Below are 16,299 nucleotides of genomic sequence, written 5' to 3'. Positions count from 1 at the left end.
TTACAGACTTTGTGTGTAGTAAAATGTACATTTTGTTTACAGTCTGTAAATTTTATTTGTTGTCTGCATGTAAAGTATGTAGGTATGCCGTCTGCTGTTGCTGCTGTTCTTCATAATATACGAAGCAGTCGCTTTGATAATCCTGCTCCTGTGTCAGAGTTATCCATTAACGCCCCTGGCGACCGCACCCATCACAAGTTAAGCTCTTACTTTCATGTGCCAGCCGCTCGACAAACTATGCTCAAAACTCTCCACTTGACCGATCGACCATTTTGAATGCAAAAAATAACGTTTAAAATGCAATATTTTAAAAACGTTAAATATGCTTCTGATACTTAGTAGTTTTACAACTACATGTAAATGAAATTATATTATCAACACTTTGTGCCATAATAAACACACACATGTCCACCTAATCGTCCTTATAACATTCAATTACACTGACACTAACCCTCACAAATTATCGCACACCCTCACAATCAATCTCCGACACATGTTTACTCTCAGGAAGAAAAGTCATCATTTATATCTATTTTCATATATCTCTGTGGATGTCAGTCATTGGTTTTGTTTTCTGTTTATTTTAATTGTAAATCCGTGTAACTGTTGATAAATAAAGAAAACAAAATAAAACAGGCATTTAGAATTGAAATACTCGGTTACCAGCGCTTTTCCCTGCTTCCAGAGCACGAGTGGCGATGGACTTAACGTGATGCTCCACTTCTGTCATGGCTAAGCAGTCTCCGTATGGGACCACAGCATCTACACCAATAGTTCCATAATTGTTTTTGACTCCCCCAAGGTACGCAGTAGCTGAACAGGCGGAGTCAGCAACCTGGGCATTCACGCAGTAAGTCTGGAATAATATTTTTAAATATATATTTTTGGAATAAAAAAAAAGACAACTATTTGTGCCACCTAAAATGATCGTTTGGTCAAAGGAGCACATGTACCTTGCTCCCAAAATTTAGAACACTCAACCTCTTGATTTTAAATTGAGTACAAATAAACAGAAATTTAATTTATTTGTTAAAAGATGGTTTCTGGATTTCGGTCCTAAAAACTGCCTTGAGATGGTCACCCCACCAAAACAGTAGTCTATTCAAATTCGAAATTATTGTTTCATGTCTGTTATTAATGTTTTATGTTTATAATAATCTTATATCAATACAGTGTTATTTATAATATTATATTATATTTATCATGTACTAGAACATAAAATAAAAATAATGTAAATTAATGTCTCGACACGGTTTATGCCCAGTGAGGTGTTTATATAAAAAAGAAAAAATATGTTTTATGTGAAATAAATAAATAAATCTTATATTTTATTTCTATTTTTATATAATGTAGGTACACATAATATGTTTGTTCATTTTGCACCAACGCACGCGTACTGTCATACCTACCTTGTTTATTGTTGATAATGCATCGTATGCACTGCTGCATCTTGTGGTTATCTGCCGTGTTATATGGGACTCGTTGCACATTATTCATTCAATATGTACCATATAAATTTTTTATTAAAATACTTTTTTCAGAATAAGGGTTTGACACTTTTTTTTTTAAATACAATCAAAACGTAACATTGCTTAAGAATTTTTTTTAAAAAAGGTTTCGAAAGTAGGTATCAACTCTTTATTTTTATTTTTTTAAAGTCAAACCTCTTACCTAGTTCTCTCTTATACACGTTTTTAATTGTTTTTTTTATTTACGCACCGACACATACGCACCCTCACACATTCATTCACACACATTCATAACACATACATGAATACAAACGTCACACACATACAATTTTGTAAACTCTTTTCTTATATATTATGTTTTATCAGATTAACGGTGGATTTGGTTTATTGACTATAGTATTGTTAAAAACATATAGATATTGTTGGATCAATTGTAAAACATTTGTTAAATTAAATTATATCTCATGGCGAAATTTCATTTAGGATAAAAGGCACTGTACTTTAGCCAATATACGAAGTGATCATTCAATATTAATAAACTAAAGCCCGTAATTATATGAATTGCTCTTAAAGAAAAAAATGAAATGTGCATAATATCATTACATATTATCAAAATATCATACTAAACAATTCCACCAAAATAACTTCACCGCAACAGGCCAAGAGGCCCAACTATAGTGGTGAATTACAGCACAGAACACCCTGACTTGAGAAAAACCACATTAAATTTTTGTGTCTTTCCGGCTATCGAACCCAAACCTTTTGTTTGTGAGTGAAGCATCTTAACAACATACACCACGGAGGCTGTTCTATATAATAGCCTTTTTACAGAAATTAATAAAAAGTAGCATAAAAATAAATAGAAAATTAAATTAAAGACACCTTGCAAAAAACAACTATATGATGTAAACCGGACTAATGAAAAATATCAATTTATTATTTATTCGATAAAATACTTACATTTCTTGTACCTACTATTCCATCAGTGTAAGTTCCTATTTGAGTACAAGAATTTGTTTCTTTTTTGGAAAGGAACAGCTTTAAAAAACAAAAAAATACCAAACTTATATCACGTAATAAAACTGCAATAAATATGACTTGATTGTATGTAATACATTAAATAAATAAATAAATCATGCGATATCTTTGAAGATTATCTAAGTAACGGAAAACTGTGTTTAGGTAAAATATTAAAAGGGGTCGATGCAGTAATAGAAATATTAAATCTGGTGTTCCTCAGGGTTCTATGGTAGGACTCATATTGTACATAAAATACCTTTATTTTATTAAACATATTTTTCACACATGCAAAACACTTTTTTATGAGCAGGCGATTCTGCTTTAGTTTTTCGCAAAGTTATCTTAGTAACAATGATTAATAATTAACACATGTTACAGAAGGACTTTAGTATCTCCCAAATTTGGTGCCATGATGCAGGCCTCTTAAGAAACACCAAAAAAATGTATGTTAGACGGTCACAATCCGAAATCAATGTTTTTCTTGTTGAAAAATCTTATGACTTACGTACAATACTGATATACTGATTAAACCGCAAAATGATTAAAACTACGTGTTTGGTCCTTTGCTGATTTGGAGCCTATGGAAAATCTAAAAATCTCTAGTAATTCAGTTTTCCAAACCATTGCAGGGTGTCGAGGAAAATTTTTGAAATCGTTCATCTCTACTTACGTTTGACAATCCAGTTACCGGAAACTTTTCAAATGACAGTTTGACATCTTCTCCTACTCTTCCTTCCCTTTGTCCTTTAAGGGTCCTAGCGGCAGCAATAGTAGAGAGAGACATTCCATCACCAAGAAACATGATAATGTTTTTGGCCAGTTTTGGCTTCTTTGCCACAGCTTCTACTCTGCCTTTAAGATTTTTCAAGGCGTTGTCGATCCAAAACTCTTGCTTCAGTTCAGCTAAGGGTCCCACGGTTATCTGACGAAACTGGGGGTGCATGCGGGCATCATCTGAAGTTGTTTGTTTTGTTTGATTAAAATTATTTATTGACAATTCTTGGTGGAAATTAAACCAGTCTGAAAACGTCCATTAGAGGGCAAACGCGCCAATTGGTCAAACAAATAAGTGGAAATGTACCAAGTATTTGAAATTAGTAACTTACATGTAAATATAAGTTATTACATCATTATTTGTTTAGTTTTTATTGATAATTATTTTTTTTTTTTAATCTTAAGACTATACGGCCGGATAGAAAATACACTTATTTAATCTGTAAAATGGAATCAGAATTCTGAACAAATGATGTTCGACTCAATGGTTAATCTCTGTATTGGTTAGGGTGTAATTAATTCGGCAGTCTGATGGCAAAAGGTTATACCTGTTACGTTTTCCAAATCGGGTATTTTTGCATAAAACATTCTAAAATCTGAAACTTTTTTATATGAGAAAGAGATATATTCTCGAGCTTTTTTTAAAATAGATTATTTTAAATAAAAAGCAATTCATTTGTTTTTTCACGCTTTAAGCGGTCGATTAAATAGAGTAGGCGTGTTCGCAAAACTTTGACAAACGCATACAAAATCTACAGGATGTTGATTTTAAAAAGGTTGTATTATACTTCAACCAAATGTGCAATCTTTTTTTAAAATTCCGTGTTGGATTAGAGGATTGTGTAATAAAGAAAAGTAAAATGGGTTTGGAAAATGCAATATGTATATTTATTGTTACAGAAGAACATTTTTTATTTATAATAATAGATTGCGGTTATCATTTTCGACGAACCAAATAATAAAAATACTAGTTTTCTGCCGCCATTTTCCGCAGATTTTTTTAGGAAGCGGCACTTATTAAATAAATATACGAAATTTTCTTAACTGATTGTTTTTTAAAAACAAAGCATATTTGACTTATATTGAATATTAATGTTTTAAATATTAATTAAAATATACTAATATTCTGTAGATAAAATGTGTTTTTGTAAGTTTTGCGAACGCGCTAGCAATAGATTAAATGAAAAAATACATTTACAAACCAGTGTTTTTAATCCATATCTGAAAATTTAATATACTTGTATTATTAGATTTGTACAATTAAGAATCGCATCAAAGTTCAGACTAACACAGAAGCATCCTGTGTTTATTTTATTACCAAATCATTAGCAACTAACAAAACAATAGTAGTCTATGGCACGCCCATAAGCGCGTCTGAACGCGAGAGACACAGAGATTATTTGCATAATGCGTATGCCGTGCGATGTCATTCCATACGCTTATGCACAGACACTACACAATACGTTTATGTAGGTTTTTCAAATTCGCCAGCTTTAAATAATCGACCAGTATGTGTAACAGAATATATTTTTTGCCTTTCCTTTACATTTCGGAAAGACAGATATGCCTTTTTGCCATCCCACTACCGAACTATGATTGACATATATTTTAACAACTACGAAAAACCTCATTGAGTAGGAAAATGGATGTCTAGCCTTTTACAAAATGAATGACTTAGCAACTTAACAATACTTTAAAGAGATTGACATTTCAATATCACGTGTAATCATTATCAAACCCTTTTCTAAATATTGCAGTGTAAAACTAACCATCAAACAAATATTTTATGTCAGTCTTCCCAGGGATCGAACCCAGTCTTAAACATGGTATGCGTACGCTTCAACCACTTAACGATACAACACAGAATATTGCAAAAAAAACTTTAATTGAAAAATAATAGTAGAAATAGTTAGTAAAATAATAGTAAAAAGAAAAAAATAAGAAAAATATCGGATTGTGGTCCTGTGGTAGTATTGTGGACTGACGGTCCAAAGGTCCGAGGTTCAAATCCCACTCTACCACAACTCGATTTACATTTTCCAGTACAAATTATTTACGACTTTTAGGAAATTGTCCAAAAATGGTAATATTTTAGTAAATATTAAGAACTCAAGTATTTCCATTTTATCAACAAAAAAAAAATTTTAAAAAAAAAATTTCCTTGCTTTATTTCAAAAAGATAATATGGGTATATTTCCAAACCCACATAATTTGTTATTTTATTGATTAATTTATTTTTGTTTTTTTCTTATTTTTACTGCTTCGTTTTGTTTCACTTCATTAAACGTTTTTTTGTAATTTTTTATATGCAGTTTTTGACATTTATGTTTATTTTTAATACTTATAAGCTACTTTGTTTATTCTTATTTCATTTAGAAAATTATATTACGGATAAAATATCAATATTTAAAATAGGTTTTCATTTCCTGTGAGTATGGCGTTTTGTATCATGAAAAAATAAAAGGCGGCTTCCGTGGGGTAGTGGTCAAGACGCTTGACTCGCGCACAGAAGGTTCCGGGTTCGATTCCCGGTGAGAACACAAAAATTAAAATGTGATTTTTCTCAAGCCTGGGTGCTCTGTGATGTAATTCACCCCTGTAATTAGGCCTCCTGGCCTGGTGTGGTACAAAAAAAATGTAAAATGTAAAAATGTAAATATTGTATCTTTCAATTAAACAGACTATAAAACAATAACTGCATTAACTAAACTCAATAAAACAAAACAATTATAATAACAAAAATATTGTTGAAATATATATTTAAGAACCAAAATTTATTTACAAGTAATTCAAATAGATCAAGTCAAAGAAGAAATCGTGTGTTACAAATACCGCATTGTAAAACGAGGCTCGCATAGAGACATGCATATTTTATAGGCCCAAAAATTCTTAATTCTTTTTTTACTGTTAATATTTCATCGATTCCAAACTTTCAAAATTTCCACTCTTTTAAAAAACATGTACTATCCTGGATTCAAACTAAAGATATGAACTCTTTTTTTCTATGATATATTTTGTTGCCCTTTAATAAAAATGAATATATTTGTGTTTTTTTAAATATTTTTTATTTCCTTTTTTAATTACTATAAAAAAAATACCATATAATATTTTACGGCATATTTTATTTTTTCTTTCTTATCTTACACAACAATATTATAACTGTCCATTATTTATTATAGGAGCAAAAATTCATTAACATTTTTTTGTATACCCACGAACAGGCTATGCCTTTGTGGGATTTTTTGGTTTACTATTTTTACTATTAATATGTATTTCATTACTATGTAATTATGTTTTATTTTTTGAATACTCTGTTTTACCACTTATGTTTATTGTAAAATAAAAAAATAAATAAAAAGAGAAAAACCCGTTACAAATTTTACTCGTAAAAATAAATTAATGCAAAAGTAGAAATAATGTTAAAATATGGGCTGAATGTTAAATGTTAGTCAATGTAAATATGCATTTTGTACTTACAATTTTCGATAACGGCCGCATTTAAAAATGAAATAACCAACAAACAAATAAAAACACCTACAAGCCCTTCCATTGTTGCGCAGAGAGTGGTTAAAATTTGTCAATTACTGTTACTTTATCAAATTTATGGGCTATAAATTTAATCGAAATCATGATCATGGTTTATCTGACACGATATAATCACTAACACCATCAATCGATGAATAATAAATTAAGCTTTTAATAATGCAATGTTGCAGATAAAGAAATTCATTGAAACAGTCAGTATTTCTCCATTGTTCGAAGCTTGGTTTACTATTACAAGATTTATCATAAGTCTTGGATGCAAGACCATTACAAGACTTACATACAATATTAAATTATATTACTTGACTTGCATACAAAACCATATATTTTTTCGGGATTACTCTTAAAGCTTTGTTTTGTAATACACTTAATTGGTTTGGTATGATAAGATTATGTACTGCTGCGATGATTGGTGTGTGGTTCAGCGATTGTACTGTTTTGCATTATCAACAGATCAACAGATCTCCCGGTTCATCCCAAAGTTGTATATATATTTATTTTTAAGCTACATTGAGAACGTTACAGGCTATCTAATCCATGCTCAATACATGAAATAATGTACACATTAGGTTTATTAAATACAAAAGAGAAAAAAAAAAATAACCATGTAAAATGGACCTACATATTACAATTTGGAAATTGCCTTCCTAAGAGAAATCCCACTGGCATGAAATATATCAACATCTGAGGCGATACGATTAAATAACACGATTGCTCTACCTACCAACATAGCCATTGTCAGGTTGGTTCTGTATCGTGGTAAGTGGAACAACCTGTGTTGCCCGTGTTGTGCCTGTGATGTCAAAGACAGCAGCTTACCCACCACATACCGCACACCGCATCTGAGGACATAAGTCTCCTTGGCGGTGCCCACATACACGGAAAATTTTCTCGTTGACAAACGAGAAAAGCTGCCTGAAGGAGCTCTCTAAAATCTGGTAGCCTTAGCATCTTTGTGCTGAAACAAAGTAATCCAGAAGTTCATAATATGTACTTCATTGGATTGAGAAGAGAGGGAAGTGAATTCTTCACTGACTGGGATTAAATTGATTGGACATGATCAAATCGCCGAAATGATTACAAAACTTTTTAAAAGCCTTGAAATTCTTTTTAGAAGCCATCAGATCTGTATATCCGACAGGACCTATAACAGCGCCACGGATAGTAGCGAGAAGCTCCATTCGGTAATCATAGAGAAGGGGAAAGGGACAAGACCACAGGATGTGTTCAGAAGATTGGTTTGTATATCCGCAGCAGCACGAAGGGGAGTCAACAATATTAAAAGCAAATAATTTTTGTTAACATATTACAACAAAGATGAAGAACATTTAAGAGAAGGTAACATAGAAATCTCGGCATCTACAGGGCTTATGACCTGTCAATGGCTGATTTAAGTGGCCACTTTACACACTGTGTAACATTCACCATTCTGCCTATATTTGAACATCTATATTCCTTCAATTCTTTCATCTGTTCATTTTTGTGAAGTTAAAGAGCTGAAACCTTTATTTATGCTGGTGAGATTCATCTAATTTAATTATTTCACCTACATACTAGGCAACGCCTGAAAATGTTATTTTTTCAATTTCTATACTTCTTCATGGACCAGGTTATATAAACAGTGTTAATATAAACAGCTCCCCAGGGAGTTGAATCCAGTCCTTGTCTACAAAAATTTGGACAAACTCAAAATATTGTAAATAATTTTTGATTAAATTTACCATGACCTGATAAAAACTGCGTAGTCCAGTGATCGGGGATAACCCAAGAAGATTCTAAGCGCTGACGGATTGAAGGAAAAAAAAGAAAGGTAACCCTCCCTGAAGGGGAAGATTCCCATCGCGATTGCCAAGCATTAAGAAGAGCATTTAAGAAGATGTAGAAGAGCATTGTTGTCAAAGACAGGGACAAATATACCGCATTCATTCAGAATATCGGAATTATGTATGCGACCACCAATACACCAATGAGTTGAAAAAGGTGAACACCCAAATGAATATCCCTTATCCCCAACAATTATTGGTAGCCCAGCATTCCTAGTAAAAAGGCAGTCAGGAAAAGCCACGGGTAATATTCATGAGATACAAACAACGCAGAAAATTTATCTGCTCCATCTCTATCATTAAGGAATATGTGGTTTCATTTAGCAACCAAATGATAGAATTAAATTCCAAGCAACTTCTTACCAAGGAATTATACAAAGTTTTCAGAACCTGAATATTTGAAAAATCTTCGCATTTCTATGAACAAATCAGAACAATTTAAGAGAGTTACTGCGTAATAATATTATATGTAGATTAAATGATAACTTTAGCGTCAAACAGCACCCCGAGATCCCTGGACGTCGACGCTCGTTTGAACTTTACTCCATCCATGATATAACGGAAATAATTTGTTTTGGACGCTCGTGTGTGCGACATGACAAAACATTTAAAGACATTAAATAACAGTTTGTTTCGTTTACTCCATTGTATAATATTTTGAATGTCGTGCCTTTTTTTATGGGTGAGGGTCAGAACTGTATAAGCTCCTGACGTCACCGCAACCTGTGAAGATCTATTGTGACGGGTCTCCGTGAATAGTTCTTGCCCTCCAAGCCCAGGTATGTAAACAGCCTTTACTATGTAGAAGGCGAGAGTTCTCATGCTGCTAAATCTCCCCCTACAAGCCCTAGGTTTATGAAGTATCAGGCTATTAGGTAGGGAGCAAGCTCTTTAACATCCTCGGGTTTAACCAGTGGTCCTCCAAAGATGCAGCTTAAGTTTTCGGCTTAGTTTGATAGTAGACTAACAAATAAAACAAAAAAAAAACACTAAACTAAGTATAGTAATAAAGTGCAACATAAAGATGTCTGGTGATGTGCATTATCCGGACAAGATCGTGCCAGACCCACTTTCGACGTCTACTGCATCTTACTGTCATCAGCTCCACACGTTTATTAACTTATTTATATACATTAGTTAACACATTATTTGAGACATAAATCCCAACTCCATGGGACTAAAAGTCCTGTGTTGAGAAGGGACGAGCAATTAGTTTACACAGACACATGAGTATATTTCCACAAATATAGGATCAAAAACACCAAAAATCATTCAAAAAACATATAAATTGCACATCAAAATGGTAAACAGTAAACTCAAACATTCGGAAAATCATCAAGGAGTTTCCCACTCAAATCCCTCCCACTAAGTAAAATCCAGTTCTTAACTCCTCTCATGGAAATAGTTTTTGTCCTTGAGAGCTTAAAACGCTCTTTCAAAATATTGAACACTCTCAATAAATGAAAGATGTATCTGAGCAAAATTAGTACGGGTTTTGGGTATGACATAATTCGTGCTTTGGAAAAACAACCCTTCTCCTCTCTTCATAGTATAGTGTTCATTTTTATATTTTTTATTTCGTTAATCTTTGTTTTTAATTTTGTATAAAATCGTAAGATTTAAAATGTCCATGTACTTGTAATTTTCTCAAACTGAACTGTCTGAATAGGTAGGAAGAATTTGCATTAAGGCAATTTGCCCACAATATGTATATTTATTTATTTTGTTCAGTAACGCCCAAAAGGCATTTACAAAAAATAAAAATGAAATACATGCTAACATACTAAATAATAAACACAGAATAAATAGAAAAAATATGGGAAATTTGTTAAAAATGCTACAATAAAAAGTTTTACGAAGTAAAAAAAAAACAATAATAACAAAGGTATGCAAGATAAAACAGTAAGCATATAAACAAAAAATGCAAAGATATTATCTTATGAAATAAATTCTGTAAAGCAAACAATAAATAAAGTGTTACGGTAAGCAAGATAGACATTTTTAAGTTAAATTAATAAACAAGCAAGCATACATTATCACGAAAAAATTTGAAATAAAAATATGTATCTATGAAATGCGTATTTGCCAATACTACAATGCAATTTGATATAATAGTAAAAAATAAAAAAAACAAGTATATGGTAATAAAAATAAACAATTAAGTATTTTTTTAATTTATGGAATTAAATTGTCAACAATAGTTTGACGCCAGCTACAAATAAACTTGATATTGTGGACTTATAAGATAGTAAAGAATTGGACACAATGTCTGCAGCCGTTCCATAAGTGTTACCTAACCTGTGCAGTCTCGGTATCAATGAATTGTTTTGTTGGTTGGAAGAAGTACTGGAGCAATGAAACAATAAATTACTCCTAGTGTTGACAGCAGGTACTCTAAAATTAATCAATTTAAGTATTTTTGGTGCGTCAAAAAGAGAGTTTACAATTGTATACAGTACAGCGAGATCATTAATAGTTCTTCTTTCAGAAAGTGTTGTTAGGTTAAGCAGTGTTAATAAATAGTCATAATTCACATTTTGTATTGGAATGTTTAGTTTGTAGTTTATATATCGTAGAAATTTATGTTGAATGTTTTCTATATTATAAACATGAACATTATAGCAGGGTGACCATATTGATGAATAAAAATCTAAATTACTTCTTACAAGAGAACAGTATAATATTTTCAATGATCGGATGGACTTGAAATTTTTTGTGTTTCTCAAAATAAAGCCTAACATTTTTAATGCCTTGCTTGAAATTTCATTGACATGATATACAAAAGACAATTTTTCTTCCAAAAATACCCAGAGATCCTTTATCACTGGATACTGTAGAAAGATTGACACCGCCAATACTGTAACAAAAAATGAGCGGTTTTTTTATTCGATGAAAACGAATGATCTGGCATTTTTTAGTGTTTAAGTACATTTTATTTACTTTACACCACTCATCTAGAGAGTTGAGGTTCTGTTGAAAGGAAAGGCAATCTTTAAAGGTCTTTATCACCTTTTATATTTTAAGGTCGATATAAAAAATATATATAAATATAGTATATAAAATAAATAAGATGTCGTATTTGTGATTTTTACTTTATTTTGTTAAAAAAGGACTTCATTTTATGTAAATTTTTATAAATAATGGAAAAGGAATTCAAATGTCTGAACTTCAGAATATTCTGTCTTTTTCTTGTGGTAAAACGGTATTATATCACCGCGTGCAAAGGAATTATTAACCACATTTTTTTAATAGTTAGTACCTAAATTAGTGATAGCGTTCAGAATCGCACTGCTATGCTGGACACGGACTAAGAGATTTATCAAGACAGGTGGCGTATGTGATCAAATGGGGTATATGCGACTGTTCATATACTCCAGAGAAGATGTGCTCCCAGGGTCCCTTGGCAAACACCGCTACATCGTCTCCTCCGTGTGATTCTGAACTTAAGGGGACGAGTGCTGGTGATCTGAACTTAGCGCTTGCTGCAAATGAAAATAAACTAAAATAAAATACATTTTATTAATATTTAAAGCATTTACTTTGTGGTCAAACATTTTACTAAATGTCATAAAATATTTGTATATAACCACTTACCGACTTTTCTATGTCTATCGGTTTCGTCAGGAAACCAATTAAACCAACATGCAAAACCCACTATACACCTTCACCATAGTTGTTGCACAAAAATGTAAAACCCACATGACATGCATTTTAATAAGCACATGCACTAATTAGGACAAACATGCACTGATAAGATTATGAAAGTATTTTATTTTGTTTGAGAAATAGTTGAAAAAAATGAAAGGGGGTGGAAGGAGGAGCTTGAGTTTAATCATTTTAATGGAACATCGTACAACGGGCTATATTGAAAAGTTTTTTTTAAAGGTGTTTACCTAGTTTACGTTGGAAAAACATTAAAATATATATATATTCGTTTTAAGAAAATATGAGGTGTCTTCACATTGACAATTTCTCCTAATTCGCAAATCACCTAATTAATTTTAGTTAAAATTTTATTCACAAATAATCAAGGGTTAAAAGTAAGAAATTACAGATATATGGAGATATTTCACATTAGAAAAGCTTTAAAAAATAATGTTCCTTTGATCAAAAGTCGGTCTCGTGGTGTAATGGTCAGCGCATTTGCCTACCATACAAGAGTTCTCGGGCTCAATTCCCGACAGGGTTAATTTGAAATATTCATTTAATAAGGATGTTTTCATACTAAAATATTCCATTGTCCCTGGACTGGTACCAGAAGCGTAAGACTGATCATCTTACCTTTATGTAACAGAAAATATTAAGATACGCTGCAATTGGTGTACCAATGCAGTGCCCTATGCACCATTAGGTGCGGATAGGGAATGATGATAATCAAAAATCAAAAAACCTTTCAATATAGCCCGTTATACTATGTTCCATTGTAATGATCACCCTAAACCTATTAAACTCAAGCGTCTCCTTCCATCCACTCTCCTTTTTTTTAACTAATTCTCAAACATCATAAAATATTTTTATAATCTAATCAGTGCATGTTTGTCCTAATCAGTGCATGTGCTTAAAAATGCACGTCGTGTTGGTTTTACATTTTTGTGGTGAAGGTGTATAGGGGGTTTTGTATGTTGGTTTAATTGGTGACCTGACGAAGAGACGGGTACGTCTAGAAACCAGTAGAAGAAGAAAATTATGTATGTGCTTATTTATAAATATTTAATAAAAATACATGAACAAAATACATGTAAAAAATACACAAAAATACATTACTAACGCAACTTACTAACTATTTTTACAAATCCTTTCATGCAAGCGTTTCACACTATTCCCCGGAATGTCATCATATTTGTGTACTTTTCTTCAATTGTGCGTATTTGTATGATATTTTTACTAATAGTGTTATTTTTTAAAATTTAATATGATCGGTTAGTTTAGAGATATATATTAGTAAAGCTACTATTCGTCAGTCAAGTTCAGGATTAAGGTACTGTTCCAGCCACTAAAGAATATAGAAAACTAAAATATATTCATTTGTACATAAACTTTTTATGAATCAAACCAAGCAACACTTTACTACGAGTCGAACAATATTCATTTTAAGTTCATTCAAATCCTTTTGTTGATGCTGTTACCAATTTTTACAAAAGTATGACTGTGTTGAGCTTCTGTGATACTCCTTTATTTCTGCTTTTCTTGTCTCTCATCTAAATCATAGGTACGTGACTTTTTCGTGAAAAATTGTGTATAGTGTATATTGTAAATTAGCCAACCATATGAATTTCTAATATTATATGCCTGAATATTCATATATACATAAATTTCCAATTTGAAAGTAAAGATTTTCAATAAAAAGACCTGAAACTAGGTAACCACTATTCAGCATTTGCAATTCGCAATTCATTTGCTAACACATGCTTCTGTTTACTATTTTGCAAAAAAGTTTATGAAGCATCAGCTTCTTCAAATCGAAAATCGTTTCAAAAATTTACAAACATACCAATATTCTCTTTGGTTACATCAACTCGATTTCCCCCTACTTCCTTTCTAAATCCGGGTCCATTAGCATAACTAAGAGTCATATACTTTAGTCCATCGGAAGCAGTTCCTGTATTCATGACTCCAGTAATAGGGTTTCCTCTGGTCGAGTATCCGTTAAGGGACATGGTGTGCGCGTGATCTGATGTCACTATGATTAAAGTTTCTGAAAGGTCTACCATGGAAACAGCTTTGGCCACTCCCTTGGAGAACTCAACTGTTTCATCGAGGGCTAACTTAGCATATGTAGAGTGATGAGCGTGGTCAATTCTACCTCCTGTAATAAATATAAATATATTAAACAACAATATATTCACATGTAATATTTTTATTGTTGTTTTTGACAAAATCTCACCTTCAGCAAAGAGAAAGTAACCATTTGTATCCTTAGACAAAACGTTTATTGCTGCCTCAACCATTTCCTCAAATGATGGTTCTTTATCGTTGGTTTCCAAATTATACAGACAATGATCTGATTCAAATAATCCCATCAAGTATTCAGTGTTTTTGCTAACATTTTTGAGCTGGCTTTTATTCCAAACGTATTCATATGGTCGTTTAGTTCCTGCTTTCTGAGTTTGCCATTCTTTGATCAGATTTCTACCATCAGTACGCTTTCCATACTTTCCCTCTTCATCTACAGTCGTGGTAGTCAACATTTCTCTTCTTCCTCCTCCGAGAATAACCTTTCGAAAAATACAATAATCATTATTATTTAAATTGATTGGATGAAAATTTGAATAGTTTTGAAATTTTTCCTTCAGACTCTTTTTCAACTTTTTGATTTTGAAACTAAGTGAAGATTACGTTCTACCTAAATTGAGTTTAAAAAAAACATTAACAAACCATTCCGGACTAATAAAAAATCACGAAAAACTGTTGTCTGCAGAACTTGTTTCTACAAATTCGATGATCCGGTACTAAAAGTGTATTTCATATTATACATTTACTCGTATGTTAGTTTAGTCCAAACCTTTAACTTGCTTCCAGGATCTCCGTGAATGAGCTGATGAGCAATATCTCTGCAGAGAAGTGGATCGAATCCTGCTTCTTTTACATTAGCATCACTCTCCCAAGCTCTGCTGGCAGTATGGGCATAAGCTCCAGCTGGAGAGGCATGAGTAACTCGTGTAGTAGTCAAAATACCTAAAATAATTCAGATATACATTAATTTGATTTTGTTTACTAAAAGCACTATTTACAGCTCCGCAAATGACTGCTTCTAAAACCCCGAGGTCGACTTAACCTACTCACTCTGTTATGGATTAAGTTTTGTTTGATTTCAAAGCACCAACTTTTTTGGCTTGGGAGGCCCGTCTGATTTATTTATTTTTGCCATGCTTACTTTTTACTAGGATTAGGTGGAATATTTGACTGTGGTTGTGATTGGTGGAATATCATACAAAAAGTTCGTTATATCAATACACTTTTAACTCTCTTCTGTTCCCTAGTTCACCCGCACCTAGAGTATTCCTTTGTTATCTGGTATTCATATTAAACGTTCACATCAAAAATATTGAATCAGTTCAACATCGATTTTTAAGAAAGACAAGCACGTATTATGAGTAAGAAAATAGCTTATATATATCCTCTCTTCGAGATCATCGTAATAAATTCAACCTTCTAGTCCTATTTAAGATTCTCAATTCACTCTTTGATGCGCCTGAACTACTGAGCTCAATAAAATTAAATATCCCAACTAGAAACCTCAGACAAAACTGACTTTTTCATATCGATAACTATAGAACTAACTATGGTTTTGATTCCGCTATGCCCAAAATTCTTAGGTCTGCCAACAAACATACCAGTCTTGATTTTTTGATAACAAGTTGTCTTCTTTCATACGATCACTGAATCAAATTCAATTATAAACACCTCTCTCCCGCTTCCACTCCACACCAAGTCTACTATACCATTGTGTCTTTCTACTTTCCTTTATTATAATTTCCAATGTTTAGAAATTTTCCTTAAAATGCCCTTTGGGTGTATATAAAAATTAATAAATAAAGCTGGCACAAATGGGATTAGCAACTAAATGTATCAAATATGAAAGGATGAAAGACCCACGAATTTGCACTAATAACGTGTCTGTTTCAAGCATAATTCCCCTTTCTGCACCCAATGGTGCATAAGGCACTACA

General features: G+C 32.2%; 2 protein-coding genes across 2 annotated transcripts; both read right to left on the bottom strand.

Moving 5' to 3' along the window:
* Nucleotides 1–663: 663 nt before the first annotated feature.
* On the bottom strand, nucleotides 664–6,793 carry LOC148272777 (membrane-bound alkaline phosphatase-like; the record flags this gene model as incomplete). Its single annotated transcript, XM_088239583.1, has 3 exons — nucleotides 6,741–6,793; nucleotides 3,160–3,443; nucleotides 664–856 (listed from the first exon to the last, which is right to left on the bottom strand). Coding segments are annotated over exons 2-3 (466 nt in total), but the record flags the coding sequence as incomplete, so codon positions are not given.
* Nucleotides 6,794–11,781: 4,988 nt separating this feature from the next.
* Nucleotides 11,782–15,304, bottom strand: LOC148272776 (membrane-bound alkaline phosphatase-like; the record flags this gene model as incomplete). The annotated part of the gene is made up of 4 exons (XM_088239582.1): nucleotides 11,782–12,111; nucleotides 14,121–14,435; nucleotides 14,514–14,844; nucleotides 15,132–15,304. Coding segments are annotated over 4 exons (1,010 nt in total), but the record flags the coding sequence as incomplete, so codon positions are not given.
* Nucleotides 15,305–16,299: the final 995 nt, after the last annotated feature.

The sequence above is a fragment of the Micrasema longulum genome, unplaced genomic scaffold (assembly GCF_059751315.1).
Source record: "Micrasema longulum isolate JH-2025_06_02 unplaced genomic scaffold, ASM5975131v1 h1tg002192l, whole genome shotgun sequence".
Classification (NCBI taxonomy): domain Eukaryota; kingdom Metazoa; phylum Arthropoda; class Insecta; order Trichoptera; family Brachycentridae; genus Micrasema; species Micrasema longulum.
Note: the sequence above shows the minus strand (reverse complement) of the source record. Positions and strands in the feature narration are given on the sequence as shown.